Source organism: Branchiostoma belcheri, unplaced genomic scaffold (genome assembly GCF_001625305.1).
Source record: "Branchiostoma belcheri isolate BF01 breed outbred unplaced genomic scaffold, Haploidv18h27 scaffold19, whole genome shotgun sequence".
NCBI lineage: Eukaryota > Metazoa > Chordata > Leptocardii > Amphioxiformes > Branchiostomatidae > Branchiostoma > Branchiostoma belcheri.
In genome coordinates, this window is record NW_017803379.1 from 451,260 (window position 1) to 463,463 (window position 12,204).

The 12,204-nt window shown below is 41.7% G+C and overlaps 1 protein-coding gene across 9 annotated transcripts; it reads right to left on the reverse strand.

The window, feature by feature from the left end:
* Positions 1-2,865: 2,865 nt before the first annotated feature.
* LOC109468034 (ankyrin repeat and SOCS box protein 13-like) lies at positions 2,866-12,023 on the reverse strand. Of its 9 annotated transcripts, XM_019766248.1 has the most exons (8): positions 11,115-11,264; positions 10,956-11,021; positions 10,126-10,195; positions 6,877-7,064; positions 5,870-6,020; positions 5,098-5,232; positions 4,238-4,429; positions 2,866-3,890 (listed from the first exon to the last, which is right to left on the reverse strand). In XM_019766248.1, the coding sequence occupies exons 1-8, from the start codon at positions 11,172-11,174 to the stop codon at positions 3,754-3,756; spliced, it is 999 nt and encodes a 332-aa protein (XP_019621807.1). In that variant the 5' UTR covers positions 11,175-11,264; the 3' UTR covers positions 2,866-3,753. The 9 variants fall into 9 exon arrangements, with proteins under 9 accessions (XP_019621807.1, XP_019621813.1, XP_019621804.1 ...); XM_019766254.1 differs by lacking the exons at positions 10,126-10,195; positions 11,115-11,264 and adding an exon at positions 11,962-12,023; XM_019766245.1 differs by having other exon boundaries at positions 10,956-11,272.
* Between the last annotated feature and the right edge of the window lie 181 nt (positions 12,024-12,204).

The window sequence follows — 12,204 nt, forward strand, 5'->3', positions numbered from 1 at the left end:
GCTTGCACTTTCCCCGGCCCAACCACCAGCCGGGTGACGCCCTCGGCCCGACCACCCGCCGGAGAGGCCGTCCTCCTGCCACAGTCTGCATGGTCGCCGACCACCGCGGCCACGGCCCGACCATCGGCTTGCACTCTCCTCGGGTGACACCCTCCACCCGCCGAGTGATGCCCTCGGTCCCGACGATCTGCCGAGTGATCCCCTCCGGCTCGACGACCAGCCGGGTTAAGTATTTTCTGCATGTCTTTAATTTGTGATTTTGCATTTAGTTTATTTGTGATTTTTTTCTGGTCTGGTAGAGACGGACTGGGACAGACTAGTTGTAATTTCATGTCAAAAAGCAGTTACTCAAGCAACTGGACCTGATGTACGATTTTCTGATTTATGATTTTCTGATTTATGATTTTCTGATTTATGATTGTCTGATTTATGATTGTCTGATTTATGATTTTATCCAGTTGCTTGAGTAACTTAGCATATTATTGTCTAACCTTCATCGATGTAATTTAATAATTTATGATTTTATAGCTAAAAAAATGTAACAGTTCCTTCTGTGTACCTGAACTATTGTTGGCAGGGATAATCAATGTTTCCTGGTTGTTGGTAAGGTGCTTGAATGTGTTTCGATGACATTCCGAGTGACATTGCTGGTGAGGGCCCCACCAGAAATATCCCTCTGAGTATCATTGCAACATATTCAACGCCTTGCAATCAACCAAGAGATTGTGGCTCTCCCTACTGACAATGCCTTGGGTAGATAGCGGGTAATTGTTACATTTCTTAAGTTAGTGGTACTGGAAATTTTTCATCACAAATCATTAACTTCCTGTCATGCCTCCACCAGACTGTTCATGTTGTGTGAAATAAAATACATTGTATATGTACGGAATTGACTATTCTCTTTTGAGTAATTTCAGATACCCTCCACCCGCCAAGTGATGCCCTCCGGCCCGACGACCAGCCGAGTGATGCCCTCCGGCCCGACGACCAGCAGAGTGATGCCCTCCGACCCGACGACCAGCCGAGTGATGCCGGAGGGCATCACTCGGCTGCCGAGTTATGTATTTTGTGCATGTCTTTAATTTGTGATTTTGCATTTAGTTAATTTGTGATTTTTTTTGTAAAATGTTAATATCTGGTGGAAACAGTTACTCAAGCAACTGGATCTGATTTCTGATTTTCTGATTTATGATTTTCTGATTTCTGATTTTCTGATTTATGATTTTATCCAGTTGCTTGAGTAACTTAGCATATTATTGTCTAACCTTCATCGATGTAATTTGATAATTTATGATTTTATAGCTGAAAAAATGTAACAGTTCCTTCTGTGTACCTGAACTATTGTTGGCAGGGATAATCACTGTTTCCTGGTTGTTGGTAAGGTGCTTGAATGTGTTTCGATGACATTCCGAGTGACATTGCTGGTGAGGCGCCCACCAGAAATATCCCTCTGAGTATCATTGCAACATATTCAAGTCACCTTGCAAACAATCAAGAGATTGTGGCTCTCCCTACTGACAATGCCTTGGGTAGATAGCGGGTAATTGTTACATTTTTCAGTGGACGGAAATTTTTCATCACAAATCATTAACTTCCTGTCATGCCTCCACCAGACTGTTCATGTTGTGTGAAATAAAATACATTGTACATGTACGGAATTGACTATTCTCTTTTTGAGTTTTCATAGGTGAAGATCGGACAACCTCTCATCATGAAGATCGCCGCCATGCTGACGATGTCTTGCCGCCATGCTGACAATGCTTTGGGGAAGGGTAACTGTTACTTTTTTTAGTTGACAAAAATTTTGCATCACAAATCATTAACTTCCTGTCATGCCTCCACCAGTACTGTTTATCTGACGAATGAATGCCTGACTGTACACGTGCTGTGTGTAAACAGACATGCTGTGTGAAATAGAATACATTGTACATGTACTTGAATTGACTTTTCTCGTTTTTTTTTCTTTTCATAGGTGAAGGTGACGACATCGGACAACCTCTCATCATTTTCTGATTTATGATTTTCTGATTTATGATTTTCTGATTTATAATTTTCTGATTCATGATTTTATCCAGTTGCTTGAGTAAATTAGCGTGTTATTGTAAAAATGTAACAGTTCCTTCTGTGTACCTGAACTATTGTTGGCAGGGATAATCACTGTTTCCTGGCTGTTGGTAAGGTGCTTGAATGTGTTTCGATGACATTCCGAGTGACATTGCTGGTGAGGGCCCCACCAGAAATATCCCTCTGAGTATCATTGCAACATATTCAACGCCTTGCAATCAACCAAGAGATTGTGGCTCTCCCTACTGACAATGCCTTGGGTAGATAGCGGGTAATTGTTACATTTCTTAAGTTAGTGGACTGTTCATGTTGTGTGAAATAAAATACATTGTACATGTACTTGAATGGACTTTTCTTGTTTTTTGAATGAATGAATGAACCCTCTTCATTCTTGAATGCTTGTCTGGTTGTACCTTGGTAGTGTCAATGGCTTAGCCCTTATAACTAGCGTAAATACTTAGCGTAGTACGTAGTACATGTAGTAGTAGTAGAAGTTTTTTTCCAGACAGTTGTAACCTGTCCCCTGTTACTGTATTGCAATGAGTATTATACTTTCATATCAAAGCTTTCCTGTGAGTGTAATTAGCCCACAGGGGATAGAAGGGGAGGGCTTGTGTCAAAATTAATAAATTTGCAGTAGTGATAGTGACTTTTGCAACATTTGTGAGTCGGCACTGTACTGAGTTCTGTGGAGAAAGTTTGGTAGCCAGGTTGTCATCATCCATACTTACTGCCAGCTCCCTACTGTCACTAGCTTCCATGGACTACGTACCCAGGCCAGAGCCACCGAGGTGATTTTTTTAGAACAGGCGAAAATCAAATATTATATGGATATTGACACTAACAATCCAGTAACTGTTCTACCGCCCTGAAAACACTTTGGGTGCCTGGAAGATAAGCAATTTATGCACAGAGCATTTTATAATCGCAACAAAATAATTGCAGCAGTAGAAAAGAATACTGTTTGAAGTTTATTGCACTCATTTTTTAAACTCCGATTATCTTAAAATCTTATATTCTTTAACTGTACAGGATTTAAATGTAAATGCTTGGACTTGTTCATACTATCACAACTCTTAAAAGGAGTCTTCTAAAAGAAAATCTTGCATTGTTGCTTGTTATCTACATTTCTTTTGTTCCACCCCTCACTTCCCATTCTCACATTTTTACACATCACATACAATTGCACATACTACATTCCTGTAACTGTATTACAATATAAAACATTCGGTTGGTTGCCACATATGCTCAATTCATATCTTTTTACCTCACTTGCATTTTTTAAACAGAATACATTATGCAGTTATCTACATTGTATACACATCAAACTGTTATGAATCATTCACTGCATTAACTACATGTGTTCAACCTGCCATTACCCATTTTCCACCTTAACATAATTTACAGAAAAGTGATACTTATAGAAAATACATACAATATCAACTGCATACAGTTATTTGTTCTGGTCAATGATCATCATATTTTTGAAATTTTAAGATTGTATGTAAAACATATAAAGTTTGTTTTTTTAAATTTCTGTAAGACCTAGCTTTGGAGGAAGTCATTTCAGACATTTTAAGACATTTTTAAACAAGAGACAATTTTAGTAAAGAACTTGTACGGGACAAAGTCTTTGAGGAGGTAATTTCAAAACTGTGAACTGCCTTAAGCCTTATTCAGATCTGAAGATCATTCTAAAAACTTGTACAGTACATAGTCCTGCAGGAGGGGAGGCAGCCTCAGCAGCTGTACATATTTGACTCTCTCCCTGCCCAGCAGGTGGCGTATCCTCAGTCGGCACAGCTGCATCAGGTGCCTGGGGTGAGCTGAGAAAAATTGCAAAATCAATTGAAAGTATTTATTCAGAGTTATAACATTTGTGGAAGAACTGACATAACAATCGATGACTATCGGTATCACCTTTTCGAGATGCCAACCCTGAGACCAGACTGTAAGGTCTCACCCAGGCCTGGTCTCACCCATACTGAACCACTCACACTGAGAAGGACCCCTGACATTTTCAGTAAGTGTTGTGTCCTTAAAGTTAAACATGCTTGAGGTGCATGTGACTCTCCTCAAATACTCCTCAATAATATGGGATTTTTTCTGTCATCTCAATTTTGTACGCTGTACATTGTAATATCCTGTATGTGAGGATTATTCAGGCACTCACCATCTCTGTATGTGAGGATCTTCCTGACCTCTGACCCAGGGTCAGTCAGGTCGACAGGTCTCTGTTGACTGATGTCCTTAGCGTTGATGTTTGCTCCGTACTCCAGTAGGACCTGCACCACCTCCGCGCTCCCCGTCTTCGCCGCCACGTGCAGCGCAGTCTCGTAGTTCTTGGTTGCATTAACATTAGCACCTGGGCAAAAAAAATTCTTGTTGTTAAAAAACACTTTTTCAACCTCTTTGGTCATACATGTATCAAGTCAACGTCTACAGCCTGTGTACAGGTTAGATGTGCTGGAAAAGATCTTTAGGACCTTTTTGACATGTACATTGGATAACAGTTACTGTTTATCAACATCAAGTCTGTATCTGTACATGTATTATAACTTAAGCGTAACCCACCAGCCTCTGTATCTGAATCTATATACATGCACTATATTAGCCGGTATAACCACTCTTCAGTGTAACACACCAGCCTCTGTATCTGTATCTGTATAGCCTGTATAACCAATCTTTGGAGTAACACATCAGCTTTGTGGGCACACAGTATGGCAGCAGCTGTTATACTGTGATGTACATATCTTAATACCAGATGAACTGTTACACCTAACCTTTGCACATATTCTGTGCCTGTATTTACTAATTGTTTAGGTACATTGTACAAATGTACATATTACATGCTACAGAAGTCATGAAGTCACCTTTATGTTGATAACATGTATCAGTCCTGATGAGCAGCAGTTCTAAAGATGACTGGCCAGGTTTGTTTAGGTACAAGTACAGGTACATTTGTACAGCCCTGAATGTAAACCTGTGTACCTGTACCTGTTTATGTCATGACGTGCTGTTAGTGTTCCTTACCAGCCCTGAGCAGCAGTTCTGCACACTCTGGATAACTCCTGCTGCAGACCACATGGAGAGGACTGCCGTACTGGGAGTCTACAGTCTCCACATCTGCTCCTGCCTCAATCAGCACCTCTACAACCTCGTGTCGACCTGCAGTCAAAACAAGGACAAATATCTAGCATCTCCATCCAGACATGCCTGGAACCTTTCACTGATACACTCAGATCAAGAACAACATGTAAAAACCAACAGGCATGCTCTGGGCAAACAATTGCAATATGTAGCAGGAAAACTTTTATCTGTTCTGGCAAACCCTGCCGTATTGCAATGCAGGTGCAGAAGGAATGAAACAAACAAGAAATTGTAAATTTGACACCTCAATGTTTTCAGAGTTGTTGTAATTTCTTCTTTTATAGCCTGAGTGTCAGCCTTGTTAGCTTTAGTGCGCTACCCAAGATCCACTCCCCGCCACCAACGGGAGCGGATCTTGGGTAGCGGACGAAAGCTAACAAGGCTGACACTCAGGCTACTTCTTTTAGTTATTATAATTACAAATTTCTATCTGATTCTATGCATGCATATTCCACTGTATCTTTCTCACAGCCTAAGTACTTTTTAATCTCCAATTTGATCTTCCTATCAGTCTGCAGTTACACCAACTCTTCCCACTCCCTCACTTCCTGTGATTTAATTACTGTTCCAGTATTTGAACAACTATGGACATACAAGCAAACACCCTTAAAACAAAACATAAATGGCCATGGGGTTAATGAAACAAACAGCGTACCATTAAAACAGGCTTCATGGAGCGGTGACTTGGTAAAGAGTCCGGGGTCGGGTGATATCCCATGGTGCAACAGCAGTTTGACACAGGAAACACTTCCTCTGGAGCAGGCAAAGGTCAAGGGCGTGTCCCCGTCTATGGTCCGTGGGTTCAACTTCAACATCGACACAACAGCTTTAGTAATGATGTCTCTATAAAGTGTGCCTACTTACAGTCATGACATGAAGTCATGAGTGACTTATATTTCTAGATATAAATCATCCCTTTTCCTCTAAACCTTTTCTCTTTTCCACAGTTATTCCACTTCCTCATCATCAGTGTTCTCGCTCCCTTTTCTAGCTATAGAAAAACATGGCAATTACAGTCAAACCTGGTTTAGGCAAGGCAAACTCAAGGTAAATGCAAAGGCAACTGGTAAAAGATACAGATGGTGTTCAGCACCAAGAACAGGTAGGTTAGCATGTTTGTGGACAGTGTTCAGCACCAAGGACAGGTATGTTAGCATGTTTGTGGACAGTGTTCAGCACCAAGGACAGGTAGGTTGGCATGTGTGTGGACAGTGTTCAGCACCAAGGACAGGTAGGTTAGCATGTTTGTGGACAGTGTTCAGCACCAAGGACAGGTATGTTAGCATGTTTGTGGACAGTGTTCAGCACCAAGGACAGGTATGTTAGCATGTGTGTGGACAGTGTTCAGCACCAAGGACAGGTATGTTAGCATATGTGTGGGCAGTGTTCAGCACCAAGGACAGGTATGTTAGCATATGTGTGGACAGTGTTCAGCACCAAGGACAGGTATGTTAGCATATGTGTGGACAGTGTTCAGCACCAAGGACGGGTATGTTAGCATATGTGTGGACAGTGTTCAGCACCAAGGACAGGTATGTTAGCATATGTGTGGAGTACACACAGTTTTAGTACTGTGACTGGAGGTGGTAGGACAGCCATGTTTGACAGCATTGAGCAACAATTTGAAAACAGTCCTGAACCTGAGGTTCCCCGGGGTCTTACCTTAGCCCCAGCCTTGATGAGAGCCTGTGCACAGTGGTAATGTCCCCCCAGACAGGCCTCATGCAGGGGCATGCACCAGTCTGGGGTACGGAAGTTTACGTTGGCCCCCTGTTCAATTAAGGTTCTTAAAACATGGGCCTGGCCATTAGCTGCTGCGTCGTGTAGGAGGTACGACTCCTCGTAAGAACCTGTGTGCAAGTAATGGGTTAGAGACACTAGAAACTAACTATATAACACACCTTGCCACACCAGTTCATTTGCATAATGCCCAAACCACAATAAACTGGACATCAAGCTAGTTGATGCACTTGAAACAGTCATACTGCTCACTATATTTCCACCAAGAAAACAAATTGGTGTGGCCTCATAGTAGCCATTTTGTCACAGCCTGAACTTAAGTTAAGTTAAGGGCTTGAAAAAAATGTGTACATCATCAAATTTCTTATTAAATTTTGTGTTTTGATTTCAAAGAAACAAACAGATAACAGTTCAGGAAGAAAAGTTGCTGTACTATGATTGAACATAGATATCTTTCGATGAACTCAAAAGCATAATTTGAGCTCGAGTTTCATATTGAAACATTACGAGTACATTGAAATTTCCATTAAAAAGTGTTGCCTAAAAACAGTATTGAATCAAAAGCCCTTCTTGTGGACATCAGTTAAGACTGTGACATACATGACATTGTACACCTGTAACACATTCTGCTACTGCCCACCTGTGCTCCTGCTCCAATCAGAATCTTTACACACCCTGGGTGTCCGCCCAGGCACGCGTCGTGAAGCGGGGTGAATGAGTTAAGCGTGCGAGCGTTCACGTTGGCTCCCTCCTGCACAAGCTTCTGTAGAAGGAGGACCTGTCCGCAGCACGCTGCGTCGTGCAGGGGGTACCGGTCTGCCCATGTCCCTGTCCGAACACACAAACCAATCTGACCAGTCTGACAGATACTCCTACTGGTAGTCACTACACACACTGCACCAGCCATCGACTTCCAACAATGTCTCAGTGGCAAGTACACCTTCCAAAATATCTTAAGATGACTGCAGCCCCGTTTCTTGGTTCGTGAAGGCAACACTGATATCAGCTTTCAAAATTTCCCTGAGACACACAACACTTCAGCACCTTATTCTTAAAGGAGAGTGCACTAGAAAACTTCAGTAGCACATAGAACCAGAGAAGTTGTGATGCGATGTTTACCTCTCATATACTGGCAACATGCAGCCCTTATCTTGTTTACGAGACCAAAATAGTGGCAATGCACAAACACCAAGAAGTCACAAGGTTTGGACCTCTATCTGCTCATCAGCTGGGACTTTCCACAGTTGGCACCCTGCCTTTTCATTTCTCACCCAGATTCAGGACAACTATGTTGTTGTTAACCTTGAGATATATGTGTTTTTCTCATGTGACCTTGTTATAAGAATGCAAAAAAAACTTTTATCTGACTATGAAAAGACATAATTCATTTGTCAATGTTATATAATTGGAGTGACCTCTTAAAATGTAAGGACGGAGCTGTTTATATGTCCAAGTTTAATGATTCAATAGCAGTGCCACTTTTTGAAATATGAATAGAAGTAAAGAATTATGGTGTTATTTTAATCTAATAAATATTATGTAACGTATGACCTCTAGATCATCATTCAGAGATGGCTAGTTGTTGTCCTTGAGGTTTACGTCACATGTTCAAGGTCACATGTTTTGTTGTGTGACGCTGTAGGAACTGTGCCAAAACCTCACATCTTTCTCACATGACTTTGAATTCCCTGCCAGCTGTTCTGACCAATGATAGTGCCAGTTTTGATCGGCATACCAATAAAATTACATTTAGTAACAGTGCGGTCATACAGGGATGTACTATATTTTGGGCAGATTTTGTCTTGTGAGACATCCTATTCCAGGACCTTTATTTTAATCTTGAAGGGTTCCAACATTTAGTTTTTGATATGTGCCAAATATAGTCAGATTTACAGGTGTACAAATTTATCAAAATCTATAACATTTTATATATATTATACTCCCAGATGAGTAACCTCCATACACATTATGTTGTAGTTTCCTCCATATCAAATTTGCAAGATGACTTTCCAAACATTGAACCATTTGCCACAATCATGACTAGTCTAGAAGGGTCAGAGAGTTTGATCACTTTGCCAGAAAACAGTATCAGATAACAGAATTCTGACCTCTGAGTCTCGCTACTGTGAGTCACACTAGAGGATTGCAACATGAAATGAAAACCGACACCAACCATTTACCAAGATGTCGTCCCTCCGGTACAGGCTATATAAGTCATAGAACAGGGAGCAGTGGTAGAAAACACATTCCAGAAGCACCCGCACTGCAACATACACAATCAGCAGAAACAACACGAATCCCAGGACCATGCTTGTTCATATTGGCACCACAAGCCATGTAGCTTATCTTTGTAAGCTATACTTAACTCTCTGTAGCCCTATTTGGTAAATATAGAGCCTGTAGCCATACAGACCTCCCTGTACAACAGCATCACTTGGTTTGCCCCTATCCTGGTCAGCAGTGTGCATCATGGATATAACAGACCAGTAATGCAGAAGACATTTTGCAAACAGCAGAAAGAAGACTTGAAAGATCACCAGTGCTACAAAACTCCCTAGTTCCATGCCTGCTTAATTAGACAGAAATGCAGTTTTATAAAACTTACATAACCACCTCTGACGTCTCTATATGTAGTCTTGCATATGTAACCTGGGTACAGATTATAACGGTCTATAGATACAAACCTATATCCAAGATTGTGTTCCTTTTCTGGCTGAGGCAGTGGTCTGCAGCAAACATAACTGTGCAGTGGTGCAGGAGACAACGTAGAAATATTCGGACAGAAGTGTAAAGCACTATCACCACACAAGCAAACAGACTGATCTCCTGCATGACAGGGACTATTTGTTGACTAGAATACCACAGAGAAGACCTCTGGGTAAACCATCAGAAGGGGACAAGGAAAAGGGCAGACCGCTGTGTGTAGAATAAATGTCGCATACATATACTTCATATAAATCAGGAGCACAGCTGTGCAATGTAGTAATATCACACTTGAACATGATACTTCTGATTGTGAAACTGAAGACACAGAGCAACAATGGTGCAACGTAAACCAGACAACTACATTTATCTTGTCCGCTACAAAAATAGAGCTAACGTTGTCGCAGCAAGTCATGCAGAAGGAATGAGGCCATAGGTCAGGTGTCAGTTGTGTATGTATCAACGAACCGACGTTGCCGTGAAGGAGCGCGTTTATCCGCTTGGCTTCCTTGCGATTCTCCCGGACGACGTAAACGTACTGAAAGAGGCACAGGGACGCTTTGATGAGGAGACGGAAGCACAGTAGTGCGGCGAGCACGATCAGGTTCACGGCGACATCCGTCTCAATATCGTAGTCGTGACGAGACATTTCGGTCGGACATACAGGGTCGGGTATATTCAGACCCTTGCCGGGGTTGTAGCAGCATTACAGAGATGCCTTCCCGGGTCATACCAAATACAGGGGTCCAACATGCACATAATGATCTAGACAGCCAACATTAGCAATAGCATGCATTAGCTTTTAACATTGTCAAAACGACAGCTAGAGAACAACCCATTGTGCATTCATCACTGCCTTTTTTGTCTGTGAATGCAGTTAGAGGAATTCAGTAATTACAAAGTATAATATAAATTGTCACTGGCATATCAGATAACCTTGTAACAATTGTACATGTACGTGTCCTGAGGGCCACAAGCTAAAGTATAAATTTCATACACAGTATAAATTTCATACAAACACATTTGAACAATTGAAATGACAAAATACAATTAGACAACCCTCAGATCACACATAACTACAATGTAGCTCCTAATAAAGTCTTAGGTATGTGTATGACTGGAAATAAGGAATTAAAGTGGCAGGCTTCAATTAAAGGGCATTAGTGGGAAAAGGCACCATGACCCTCTAACAAGACACATAAATCCGAGAACCAACAAATTGAATTGATGTGTCATAATGTGGCCACATCATACAAAATCACACTACACCAAAACAGATTAGCCCACCTACCACCTACATCCTTGTGTATGTCCTTGTATATCTTCTTGGCCAGTCTCCGGTTCTCCCTCACCACATAGTAGTACTGAAACAAGCACAGGGAGACTTTGATCAGGATCCTAAAACAGAACAGGGCCAGTAATACTGTGGAATAGTAGAAGAACAAGTCCCTGGCCACCTGTGGGTTGAACTGACCCTCCCTGACGGACAGACGCGAACCTGGCCCAAACTTGACCATGACTGCCCCCCCTCCCAATGCATTAGTGATGATGTGTAAATCGTCACTGAAAGCTTTAGACTGGGTGCCAGACTGTTTCCAGGGCTTTCACCAATTTTGTTTTGCTCCTGGAGGGCCAACATGCCCAATGGAAATTAGACCACAATACCTTTGAGTTAGGTACGCTGGAACAAGCGTGTTATGGGTCTGGTATCCTGGCCGTAAAATCTTTCATACTTATAACCTTAAACATACTTAGTCTAGTAACCTGGTGCCAGACTGTTCCCAGGGCCAATACAGTTAACAAGCAAGCCCAAAGATTTAATTTTCCTGGCCTTAGAAAATGTTGATCTGAATCTGACTGAGGGGTCTGTGGTAAAATTTCCTTGGGGACACGTTAGCTCTGGAGCCGAGGAGGAGCTAGCTGCATATAACGTTATAAGAGTTTACTATACAGTACCTGGAAACAGTCTGGCACCTAGGCTAACGTAATGACTGTTCGTATAAAGCAAAGTAAAATATTTGAAACCGATCCCGTAAAAAAACGGTCTGCGCTAATGGAGACACTGGCTGACCTGGCTACCAGGCTACATAGCTACAGTACAGCCGTAAGTCTATAACAAAGTTACAACAAGATTAGAACATCAAGAATCTGACTTGTGACCCCTCCCCCTTTCCCACGTAAACATTGCAGCAGACGACGCATAATTATGAAAAGGGGCTTCGCTTTCACAAATATAGCGTCTCGTTCGCACCAAAAAGGCGGTGCCCAATGAAAAATAAGACCTGGCTGTCAAGTCTATACTACCAGAAAGCCTGTCAAGCCGACACATCGGTACAAATTCAGGAAAATATGTGAGAAAAATAAAATTCCGGAGAAATTTTCGTCTGCAAGCCCGTGAATGGCGATGCTGAGAGGTGTCTAGTGAGATTTGGAATTATGCCTTTCTATATTCCCTATGAAAGAAAGCACAACGTTTGTGTAGTAAAGTAACAAATGATACATTTCAACAAATTAAGAGAAAAAAATGTTTTGCATAGTTAAAGCCAA

Excerpts from the sequence above, each read along its gene's own strand:
- LOC109468034 (XM_019766245.1), bottom strand. The coding sequence starts at position 11,174 with ATGGTCAAGTTTGGGCCAGGTTCGCGTCTGTCCGTCAGGGAGGGTCAG. Across the intron at positions 6,021-6,876 it reads TCATCAAGGCTGGGGCTAAG|TTGAACCCACGGACCATAGA; the intron begins GTAAGACCCCGG and ends TCGATGTTGAAG. Across the intron at positions 3,891-4,237 it reads GATCCTCACATACAGAGATG|CTCACCCCAGGCACCTGATG; the intron begins GTGAGTGCCTGA and ends AATTTTTCTCAG.